The sequence below is a fragment of the Polistes fuscatus genome, unplaced genomic scaffold (assembly GCF_010416935.1).
Source record: "Polistes fuscatus isolate 324 unplaced genomic scaffold, CU_Pfus_HIC Scaffold1, whole genome shotgun sequence".
Taxonomy (NCBI): Eukaryota; Metazoa; Arthropoda; class Insecta; order Hymenoptera; family Vespidae; genus Polistes; species Polistes fuscatus.
In genome coordinates, this window is record NW_025112997.1 from 9,019,811 (window position 1) to 9,031,616 (window position 11,806).

Here is an 11,806-nt window from a genome sequence, read left to right on the forward strand (position 1 = left end):
AAAGAATTTACTTTTCAGTTAAATGAAAAAGACTTATAATTACGAAGACTCATAATCAGTTGTGCATATTGCGAATAGATATATATATTGAGTCTATAGATAGTCTTGAGATATATATTTGAGTGAGTTTATTGAGAAATAAAAAGTTAAAATTCAATTTTACATTCTTTAACTTGCATCATTTTCGCTTTTTATGATTCTTTATTTTTAAATATAATTATTTTTGTACAACAGAGCTTTGTATTCGTGCTCTTATAGATTTCATAAAATCGTCCCTGAGTATGAAAGTCCCGATTCGTCATTTGATCAAAGAATATTGTTTTTGTATCAAGAATAATATTATCGAGATTATCAAAAAGAATAATATACATCCATGCGTTCTTGCACATCCGACAGTACGCATACAAAGTTGTATCAGTAATAGAGCTCGTGAATTTAGCATTTTAAATGATCGCGTGAGTAGTTTTATGTAGAAAAGATGTACCTATATACGTATATATTTTTGATGTGTGTGCTATATCGTTGTTATTGACTACGTCTGCAGTAATATCCCAGAATCTTACATTTCTCACAAAGGTGTTGAGGATGTTCTTTACTTTGGTCGGATACGTCTAAACCATCAGGTTGTTCTAATGGTCTCTAAAAGTAAAAAAACAAGTGAATAATGTATATCATTATATAGGTATATGTACATATATATATATGTTTTGCTTTCAAGGTAGAAAAAAATGTCCACGGAAAAGAAAAGGAAAATCTGTTGTAACATAATCATTCGATGAATCCGCTCAAGTATTTTTGTACAGTAGTCGACGAGCCGGAGCGCGACTATGTAACTATAATTAGCTTCTGCCCGTTTTCTTATACATATCTACGAGCATAATACTTGAAGAAAATAACACGACGATTGTGTTGATATAAACAATCGTGATACTGCGTCAGTTAATTTGAAATTCTTAAGATCAAGAATATACTTCATTACGGGAAATTATCAAAAATTTATTAGGACACTCTTACCTGTTTATGAGGATACACATTAATATGACATTTCATGCATTCTTGACCCATATTAGCCCAACTATTGCCCGACATCCATTTACGTTTGCATTTTGGACATTTGTATTCTCCAAAACATCTTTTTTTACCTTGGTAGGGTGTAAGACCTTCGCCTTTCGGACGAGCCTAAAGTAAAAAGTTATTTCACATTTTATTCAGATGAAAAAAATACTTTCCTAATTAAAACATAAGGATAATTAATTTATCATTTATAAGCTTTTTTGTGTAATATCTTATTTGATAAAAAAAAGATAGCGCGTACAACTCAGTGCGCATGTTTGAAGTGAAACTTCTCGATCGCAGCTGACTATTTAAATTTGATAGATACATTAATTTACAATAGATATGTATATTATTTTTTAATGCTTTCAGTCGTGCCCTATACTCCTGAGTAGGTTCCCTTTCAGTTTCCGGTAGTGGTTTGATTTTTGTTACTTTCCTTTGAGCTGTACTCTCCTTTGAGAGTTGAGAATTCTTTTTCGGTATCTTGAGATCTATAAACAATAGAATATATATGTTACCGTGAAAAATCGAAATTGGAGAATATTAAAATACAAATAATTGCTTGGTGTATGTCCGAAATATTAATATATAAAAATATACTCAAATATTCGGTGTTTCATCAACATATTTGGTATGTGTTGACGTTCAACCATATGAATCTTGATATTTTCCAATTTCGATCTTTCATGGTAACGTATATATTATATATAACTTGCTTAGTAATAGTATTTTATAATTATTATCTAATAGAACTTTTATATATACTAGAACTTCTATATATGTATTATACATAAATAAAAACCAGGTTTCGACTGCGATGTACTATTCATCCAGATTTCTTTCTTGCTCTATCTGAAACGGAATATGTGGATAATTCCTCTTAAATTTAAGTTAACCGTATGAACATCGTAATATACACACTGTAATTATGAAAATAAATTATGATATATACTTGGAGTGAGAATAGAAATGTAATTGATCAATTACGCGGTTGTTTGCACATTGGATGCACACCCAATACACATTGTTACTAAACATCTCACAATTTTTTTGATTCTTTCTTAAAAAGAAGTGTATGCGTGCTTAAGGCACGGGTAGAGAGACTACGAAGCATTCTCTCTTTCACAAGAAAAGATGCACAAAGAGAAGACTGAAAAATAGGCAATACCATGTATAATATGCTTCGTTTCTCTTGCATATGAATTCTATCTTGCGTCTCTCTTTCCGTCCAATTTTCGTCACATAGTAACCATAAAAATCGTGTATTGCGACCTTGAACTTTTTACTCTAGTGCGCCTAAAGAAGTTTCACTTCAAAAAGATCGAGATAAAATCACATTACGATTTAATTTAATTATAAATAAATAAAACTAGTTATAATTAGAAAAATTATTAATAATTATCCTTGTTGTCAACATAATTGTAGGAATAATCGATTTAAGACCACGTTATGTAAAAATGATAATTTGAAATTTAAACAAAATATATTAACATTCGACGTAACATTAACGTATTACGATTCGAGTCGTGTAAATGCATGTAATGCCTTGCAAAGCAGTATTCCTGACGTCATCAACTTTAGAGTCCTCGTTTGTTGTTTCAATTAGCGCTCAATTGATCGTCGCATCACGCTGTTACATCAAGGCACGCGCTTCGTTTACGAACGGCCATGAATTTACAAGTAACGTGCAAGTTTCGAACTTTCTCTAGATGATATTTTAAAGAAAAAACGAAATGCAATAAGCATCATGATTTTACCTGCGGGCAATCTTTGATATAGTGACCTTTTGTAAAACACAAATGACACAAGTACGTAGACGGTGGCCTCTTTATTGGTTTTCTATCTAACAGGTCCAATTCAGTAAAATGTTCGGCGAGATCACCAATACTATCGGCTAGACTGGCACCTATTGCTCCGGAAGCATTCAAAGTGTTTTGGTGTAGATATGTTTGTGAGTTTGCCGTCGTATAACTGCTCCATATCGTAGGTAGAAGCTTTTTCTTAAACAATAAGTTTAGTCAAGAGTTTTGGCAATTTTCTATTAGCGAATATAAAGCTTTTTATAGATAGTAATGATATGTAAAAGTGAAAAATCATTTGAGATGATTTACCTGATCGGAAAGTTGCGGCGAGTTTTGATCAGTGATCGCCAAATATACCCAATTCAACAGGTGAGGCTGATAATGAGTTTGCTGTAGCACTTTTTGTCCTTGATTACTGACGCTATTGATAGTACCTAGGCCAACCTGAGTTTGCTCCTGTATCTGCAGGTGCTGTACCAGCGGTCTAGGATGGCAGGTAGCCATTTGTGTTTAGTTAGTGATCACAATCTTGATAAATTTTACCGTTTCCGATAACGCCGGCCTAACCGGCTTAGTTGAATTTTCGTGTGACGAACGAGCATCGCCTTAAGAATAATTTTTTAATCAGCTCTCTTTTTCTCTTTCTCTTTCTTTTTTTTCTCTCGGAGAAATCGTTCCTATTATTTATTATCAATTTACCGAAGTACTATACTATCCATTTCATTTCAAACGAATTATAATTTTGTCTGACTTGCAATTGAAAGTATCAACTCGTATTACTACCATTTAACTACTAGCACTGTCTCCGCGAAATTTTCTCGATGCTCGAAGACTTCCACTGTAAGATCATGAAGCTTATATCGTATTTTTAGAATGTTAGCTCACTAAAAGATCGTGAATCTTCATCGAAGCGTCGAGTGTGAACGACGTTCAACAATTGACTCGACTTAACTTGACTCTTTTCACTTTCTTCTCTCCTATAATATCTAATTAAACGAGTTCTATTAAAAAGTATCATACATGTATTTTTTTTATTATTTCATAAGATTCTTTGCTTTAATTTTTCACTTGTATTTCCCTCTCTCCCTTTCTCTCTCTCTCTCTCTCTATATATATATATTATTGACTTTCTCTTTAATAAAATCTTGAACAGAGTTTTTTTCTTGAAAATAAACGTTTGCCACGTCACTAGAACTCAAATGAATTATAATCGTTACAAATTTTGTCACAAAATTATTTCCAAATAATCCTTGTTCACTGTCAAATTCGGTTTTTTTTTTAACGATTCTTATTCATACATTTTTTCTTTGCATATTTCTCGGAGAAGACGCGATCAAGATTTATCGAATTGATCCAATTTGAACTGAAAATCTTCTTCGACTTGGCACTCTCGTTCACTCTGCCACCGTCTTTTTCCCAGCACGCGAACCAGTAGAAAGCCGTACTCATTCTCGCACATATAGTCGAAGATCCCCGCCATGTGGTGCATCTATTTCAGTGCTCGTTTTCACTCGCTACAGACTATTGCTGCTAACAGATACGCCTTGAACAAATTCTGTACACGATCGTGCTTCTTCTCTTATTTCGTTCTCTTCTTATGTTACTCGTTTTTTCTTTTTCTCCCTTATCCTTCACATCTGTACCTTTTTTCTTTCTCATTTTTTTACATTTATATATATATCAACGATGTCCATCTGGCAGCCCGCGAAGCAAATCAATATTTTTAAATAAAAATTTAAATAAACGTCTCTTTGCCAAACTTAAAAGTTAAAATGAAAAGAAATGTGTTTTATATAGAAAACTTAAAACAACGGCCGCTATGTTATGGCGTTCTTGAACTTGCGTATGCATTAATTTTTGACGTGACATTAATTGACTTTTTGATTATCTACTTTTCTTTGATTGATGATTTGATTGATGATTACAAAAGAATCAATGGCCCGCGGACTAACTAACATAAGAGAAGTCGAACAACGCTGATGTATATGTCTATGATGACATATTATATATCGAAACATCAATGTATCAATATAAAACGTATGTTTGTATTTCAACTATGTTTTTAACAAGGTTTATGTTACATGTTGTTGCATATGCCCGAGTTAAGATGAGCCCTAAAAGATATAATAGTTTAATCCTTAAGCACCTATCCTTCTTTATTCTTTTTATCGTAATAGTAAGATAGTATGCGTTCGTGGTGCTTATACATATATGGGCCATGTGATGACATCAGGCCCGCTTAGATATAAGACAAGCTAACAGTCAAAGATAGTTTGTTCCTTTGTCAAGTAAGCTTATTTGTTAGACTGACAATGAGTTCGAATTTAAATCAAATGTTTTCGAAAATTACAGTGACTCACAAAAGTATTTTAACAGTTGCAATGAAATACTTTATTAATTATAATAAGTGTATTATAGAACACTTACCGACATATTATTAACATTGGATGGAGGTATGACTCTCTAGATTATACAGGTATAGTTTCAAGCAAATCGAAATATATATATAATTGTTATGATTTATTTCTTACAAACGTAACTATTGCTGAAGCTACAAAAGTATTTGGACACATAAAACTAAGATCAAGAAATAATGAAAATAAAAGTTTTTCCAGTACTAAATGGATACATGAAAGGTCGCTAGTTGTTGCCTTATGTACATTTGTCAGTCACAGTTCAGTATTCGTGGTGAAATATTACGATATTGATCATGAGTCCGAAAAGATCTGAAATTTCTGACATATGGCGAAGTAAGTAGATTAATAAATATAAATAGATCTACGATACTTTACATTATTAAAAAATCGAATTCTGAAGGAATAATAAAAAATAAATACCGTTCAGGTCGACCAAAGAAGTTAATGGAACAAGAAGAAAGAACTTTGATCCGTGAAATAAAAAAAAATCCAAAGATTACTGCTACAAAACTTGCAACAATAGTTAACCAGAACTTTAAGAAAGATGTACATCCAGAATTATGTAGAAGAGTGCTACATAAAAATGATTATCATGCCAAGGTTCCCAGGAAGAAGCCATAAATTAGTGATATTAATAAGAAGAAAAGATTAAAATTCGCCAAAGAATTTATTAGCGAAGATGATTCCTTCTGGAATAAAGTAATATTTTAAATTTCGATTCATCTGAAAATATTACTTTATTGCAGAAGAAATCATCATTGCTAATAAATTCTTTGGCGAATTTTAATCTTTTCTTCTTATATAGATATATTATTTATATATATAGATTATATAGTTATATTATTGTGTTTTTCAATAACCTCTTCCTTATATTCTCTTTATGAATGATTAATTTTTATAAATAATAATGGCGAAAAAGAGGCCGCATTGAATGATTCCTGTAAAGCACGCGATCAAAAAGCCTTTGGCAAAACCGCAGACGGCAAGTCATTGAACTTTCGTCCATAAATAGTTTACAAATTCTATTCATGTTAATCGATTACGGGTATTCGTTCGAGAAATTGTGATTCGAATGTATCGAGAACGTCACAGTATACCTTCGATTTACTTCAGATTAATCAGTTTCGAGGCGTAGATCGATACGATCAAACCTTTTCAAGCTTTTTATTCCATTTAGTTACATTAAGTATTTACTCGTTCATTACTTTTTATATCGTATAACCTTAAAAATGATCATACATTTGATGATCATATGTATTTTCTGATTTTAATTCCCATCAAGGACATTTAGAATCAAGTGTGAAAAAGAATTAAATGAAAATTGGGAAGAACATCGAAGGAACATTATCTGGATCTATAGATCATTATCGTTTGTAAGGTAAAAATCAGATTTGAATGTTTTTGAAAATTTATGTAGAACTGGGAGAACATAAGATCGTTTCTTCCTGCTTTCTATGACTCCAATCTAACACCTCGACTAACAGACGAGACCTTGGAAAAGTTTCTGGCATTCGGCAAGTTCGCTAGGATTGACCTTTTATCCGAGCTTACGCAAGGGTGAACTTCGTCGGTGCTTTCTCGGCACGCAAAGTTCAGATGCTCTGTAGACATTCATGTCTCGCTCCAACAAGTTCCCTCTTACGTTTACCTATCATCTATCCCCCCATTAACGTTGAAACGAGCTCTTCATTTCTTTCAAATTTTATCCGAAGGTTACGTTGCTCCAAAGGATGCAAGAGATGAATATGATGATATATGTACGATTCTATAGAAAATAATTTGCGAAAGATCGTGACTAATTTAATTAGAGAAAGAAGAGGATAAAAAAGAGGTTAGGAGTCTAGGCCGTAACTATTCGTATCATCCTGTTAGTTTATCGCTCTTGGTACCTCTTTTACTCCTTCCACCTTCACCCTTAAAGCATAACAAGCCTCCAACGGCGAGTAGTTTAGCTATTATTGACGAAAACAGACCCCTTGCTCTAATTGCGAGCCGATCGATAAGCATCGATGAGAGACTCGTACAGTACCCTGAGTAGCAGTTGGAACTTATCCTTGCCAGAGTTTACTTCGAAGAAAGTTTATTTCTCTTTCTTTTTAGAAGAGTGATAGACCTTTTTGAAAATTTGGATTTCTTATACTTTAAAAGTTGTTCGACGTTGCTTACAAGTGGACGATATTTTCTAAGAAAATTTTCTTTACTCGTTTCTTATTTTATTTTTATTATCTTTTTCTTTCTTTCATTTTACTTCGAAGTTTCGCTTATTAGGTTGACGAACACGTGTTTGTTGTCGGCAACGATCGAAAAGGAATTTCTTGATATTTTGCTACGTTCATCGCAACCTGTAGTTCATTCATTTTCCTCGTCTTTCTTTCCTTCTCTTCTTCCTTTTTTTTTCCTTTCTTCTTTTCTTTTTCCGACTTTTCTAGAAAGCGGTGAATCGTCGTTGTCATTGTATGAATTAAAATTTTTCTTTTTTTTTCTAAAGTTTCGCGAATGAATTTAAAATGCTCGTCGATGATCGGTTGGATAGTATGCATATTTTAACATGAAAGAGTAGTTGACAAATAAAATGGATAAATACGAGAATATCGAAGTTGTCGGTGAGGGTAGTTATGGTGTCGTAATGAAATGTAGACATCGTGAAACTGGCCAAGTGGTCGCGATAAAGAAATTTTTAGAAACAGAAGAGGACGTTCAAGTTCGAAAATTGGCCCTTCGAGAAATTCGGATATTGAAGGTATTCGTTGCGTTCATACCTATCAATCTCCTCTAATTACAGTAGATGTACCTAATTTTTTTTTTTAATATTCTTCTTTTCAATGTAGAAACTGCGTCACGACAATCTTATCAATATGATCGAGGTGTTCCGCCGTAGAAAAAGATTTTATTTAGTTTTTGAATTCTTGGATCACACTGTTCTCGATGAATTAGAACGAACTGGCGATGGTCTAGGAGCAGAGATCTCAAAACGTTACGTTTTTCAAGTACTTCGTGGTCTGAACTTCTGTCACAATAATCACGTGAGTGATCAAGCATTGGTTAATGATATTTTTTTATATTGCGTACATCTGGATGAAATTTTAAAGTACGATGATAAATTTTTGTAAGAAATTTTATGATTTTTAAGAAGACATGTTATACTAATTTCTTATTTCAGGATAATTTGTATTTCTATTGGTTTTTTATTTTCCATTGGCTTGTCTAATTTTCTTATACTAATTATGAGATTTGAAAGGAAAGTAAATTTTAAGGAAAAATTTCGATATCTTTACTTTCTATTTCTTTATCGTTTCATTTTACGAGTCTTTCATATTTCATGTTGATTATAGACAACGTTTAAGGATAAATGCGAGATAGTTGAATAGGTTTTTTGAATACTGATCTTGTTCGATGCGTAATGAAACGAGACGTTTTATAACAATTACTTGAATTATAAATGAATGATATCATTGTAAAAATCGAATAAGTGATTCAATATTCACGATCGAGTGCATAATGAAATTCTCGAAAAATGTTAAAATAATAAAATAATTAAATGTATATCAAATAATTTTTTATTAATATAGAAAATGTTTAAAAATAATATTTTTCAATAAATTATTAATAATAAATAAATACAATACGGGTTTAATAAATATGCCAATTTTACAACGTAAATAAAATACATATAATTATTAACAAATTTTCTGGCTTTGACGTACGATTTTGAATGCAGCTAGCGTGACGATGTTTCTTATTAATAGTCATATGGTAGAAGTAACAACGCCAACAACGATCAGTTGAAGGCTCGTAGAAATAATATTTAAAGAAGGTCTCAAATATACATAAATTTAATATAAATAAATGTATGTTATATCATATACGATTGGACATGTAATTGCTATTGTTGTTACGTATTAGAAAAAGTAAAAGTTCAAAACTTGTTTGAGGCAAAAGTTTTATTAATTGAAATTCTTTTATTTGATTTATCTTATAACAACCCGTAAATTTCGCTGTTATTTTGTATGTTTGCTCTAATTGGTATAATAAATACATTTCGATTATACATACATATATATTGAAGGAAGGATATCTATATTTATTCTGTAATAACATAATTACATAAATTTATATTAAAGAAAATACGCATGAAATTGATTTTTTTAATTATCAACCCAATTTCTTTCGGAGGAATAAAATAGAACAAAAAACGGCTTTTTTTATCTTTAGATTATGCACAGGGATGTCAAACCAGAGAATGTCTTGGTTTCGTCGAATGGTGTGATCAAACTTTGCGATTTCGGTTTCGCACGATTGGTCGGCAGCTCGAAAGAATCCTGTACCGATTACGTAGCGACGAGATGGTATCGTGCACCGGAGCTGCTCGTTGGTGATTCGAGATATGGCAGAGAAATAGACGTTTGGGCAGTCGGTTGTCTTTATGCTGAAATGATGACAGGAGATCCAATTTTTCCAGGAGACAGTGACATCGATCAGCTTTACAGGATCACTAAAGTCCTGGGTAAGATTTGAAATAAACCGATAATTAAATATTAATAATTATTTTGCTTATATGTAGGTAGCCTTTGTGGTAAATACCAGTCGTCGTCAGTTGGATCAAACAGTTATTCTAAACAGTCATTACGACTTACTGCTGCCGACGAAATCATGATTTTTCAAGGACCATTATCCTTACGAAATCTTTTTCCTTCATGGAGTTCAGTGAGCTTGGATTTCCTTTCGCAGTGTCTTCGTTTGGATCCAGATACTAGGCCTAAATGTTCCGTTTTATTGCATCATCTTCTTTTCCTTCAGGACAATTTTAGTGTGAAATTTCTTGAAGAATTACAGGAATGTATCGCTAAAGAGTCGAATTTAAATCCTCTTTTGAACAAAAAAATTCAGGATCGAAAAGCAAGCATTCTTTCTGTTAAGCCATCTCCAAGAGTTTGTCGCAGCAGTACTGGCAGGTATACATATTTTATTTTTTGAAATTATAATCATTTTTATATTTTTTTTTGCCAAACAAGTCGAATATTTTTAAGGTGGCAAATGACTATTTTACACGATACGAAAGAATTACGCAATAAAATAGAATTTGATAGCACTATTAAATGCGAAGAAGTACAACGAACTGAGAGACCATTGGCTTCACAAATCAATCGTCCGCGAGAAGTCTGCTACTTTGGTCCTGTCTCCGTGATACCAAATACGACTTACATACGTAGGTTGGAGCTTAAAGGTCTTCAAATAGCAAATTCGAAGGGTTGCACTTTACCAGTTTTAACGCCGAAAGATTCAATGGAAGCAAAAACAAGTGGCAAAAGAAAGAGGTTGGATTTGCCTTCTGTAGATCACTAAAAACGTAAGCTTATTCCTTAAACTGTTTTCATTGCTTCATCGTGACTTTTCCGTTGATAGAACCTTTTATTATGAAATGAACACGTAGTACGACTGGTGGAAGTATATATATAGTTATGCAAATTTTATATAATATATTATATATATTGGTATAACATATAAAAGGACTTATTTTATATTTGATTTATTTTAATTAATCGTCAAATTAGTTTAATTATTTACCAATGCTGACGCGTGTCAACTTTTGTCTTTCATATAGTAACAATTTCATGATAAAATTATTTTCGCGAATATATAGATAATACTTCTATTTATTTGATCAGAATGTTTACTCATTTTTGGTCAGTATCTTAGAAAATAAATTGTCAGTATATATGAATATTTTTTTCAGTAAAAATAATAATTTGCAATTATCTTAAATAGATAGTCAGTATTTATAATAATGGCAGAAGTTGCGTCAAAGGTTTATCAGGGTAACATATTGATACATGGTATATATGTACTCTGATATTTTTCTTATATATTTATTATATATATTTATTTTTTTATAAATACTGACCGAAAATATTTAAAAATACTAACCATTAAAATATAGAAATCTATAAATAATTATCGAAATTATGTTTTTATCACTATTAAATATGTGCGTGAATCGTCTTAATATATCCTATTCTGTAACATTTGATTGACAAAGACAAAGTACGAAACGATGTTGAACGATCTGTAACAATATATGTATAAAAAGTGCGAATATGTATAAAGTTTTGGCTGTTGTTAAGTGTGAAAAATTAGGGATCATTCACGAAATTATCGCTTCGATAAAAGATTTGAATGAAGTAAACATTCTATTTTATATTCTTATAAATTGTAAATAAAATGAAGTATTATACGTAATACGATTATATGCGAATATATTTGTAAGATTTCTTTATTAATTTAGAAACTTTTATCATAAAGATAGGAAAGTTTTGATCTATAATGAAAAGTGATAGTTGTGGAAAAATGAAATTGGTATCATTAAAATTGCTTCTAACATAATATTGAAAATTATACGAAAAACTAGTTGAGGATTACTTTAACGAGGCGAAACGCAGCATTTGGACATAAACGTATAAGTTTCCTGACCTGATCTACTTACATAATATAGACGGCCAAAGTTCTCGACTGTAAGCGTGGCCAAGAAAACTA

General features: G+C 31.7%; 2 protein-coding genes across 8 annotated transcripts; one reads left to right on the forward strand and one right to left on the reverse strand.

The window, feature by feature from the left end:
• Nucleotides 1–220: 220 nt before the first annotated feature.
• LOC122523023 (zinc finger CCHC domain-containing protein 24-like) lies at nucleotides 221–4,720 on the reverse strand. The gene is made up of 4 exons (XM_043644577.1): nucleotides 3,168–4,720; nucleotides 2,814–3,056; nucleotides 1,015–1,179; nucleotides 221–639 (listed from the first exon to the last, which is right to left on the reverse strand). The coding sequence occupies exons 1-4, from the start codon at nucleotides 3,360–3,362 to the stop codon at nucleotides 526–528; spliced, it is 717 nt and encodes a 238-aa protein (XP_043500512.1). The 5' UTR covers nucleotides 3,363–4,720; the 3' UTR covers nucleotides 221–525.
• LOC122522699 (cyclin-dependent kinase-like 1) lies at nucleotides 2,247–10,911 on the forward strand. Of its 7 annotated transcripts, XM_043644008.1 has the most exons (8): nucleotides 2,247–2,864; nucleotides 5,474–5,608; nucleotides 5,703–5,875; nucleotides 7,764–8,015; nucleotides 8,104–8,298; nucleotides 9,488–9,779; nucleotides 9,837–10,227; nucleotides 10,303–10,911. In XM_043644008.1, exons 4-8 carry the CDS (start codon nucleotides 7,848–7,850, stop codon nucleotides 10,616–10,618), a joined length of 1,362 nt encoding a protein of 453 aa, XP_043499943.1. In that variant the 5' UTR covers nucleotides 2,247–2,864; nucleotides 5,474–5,608; nucleotides 5,703–5,875; nucleotides 7,764–7,847; the 3' UTR covers nucleotides 10,619–10,911. The 7 variants fall into 7 exon arrangements, with proteins under 7 accessions (XP_043499943.1, XP_043500306.1, XP_043500134.1 ...); XM_043644045.1 differs by lacking the exon at nucleotides 2,247–2,864 and having other exon boundaries at nucleotides 5,465–5,608; XM_043644371.1 differs by lacking the exons at nucleotides 5,474–5,608; nucleotides 5,703–5,875.
• Nucleotides 10,912–11,806: the final 895 nt, after the last annotated feature.

Excerpts from the sequence above, each read along its gene's own strand:
- LOC122523023 (XM_043644577.1), bottom strand. The coding sequence starts at position 3,362 with ATGGCTACCTGCCATCCTAGACCGCTGGTACAGCACCTGCAGATACAG. Across the intron at positions 3,057-3,167 it reads CGCCGCAACTTTCCGATCAG|AAAAAGCTTCTACCTACGAT; the intron begins GTAAATCATCTC and ends TTATTGTTTAAG. Across the intron at positions 1,180-2,813 it reads ATATCAAAGATTGCCCGCAG|GCTCGTCCGAAAGGCGAAGG; the intron begins GTAAAATCATGA and ends TTTTTACTTTAG.
- LOC122522699 (XM_043644008.1), top strand. The coding sequence starts at position 7,848 with ATGGATAAATACGAGAATATCGAAGTTGTCGGTGAGGGTAGTTATGGT. Across the intron at positions 9,780-9,836 it reads CAGGATCACTAAAGTCCTGG|GTAGCCTTTGTGGTAAATAC; the intron begins GTAAGATTTGAA and ends GCTTATATGTAG. Across the intron at positions 10,228-10,302 it reads TGTCGCAGCAGTACTGGCAG|GTGGCAAATGACTATTTTAC; the intron begins GTATACATATTT and ends AATATTTTTAAG.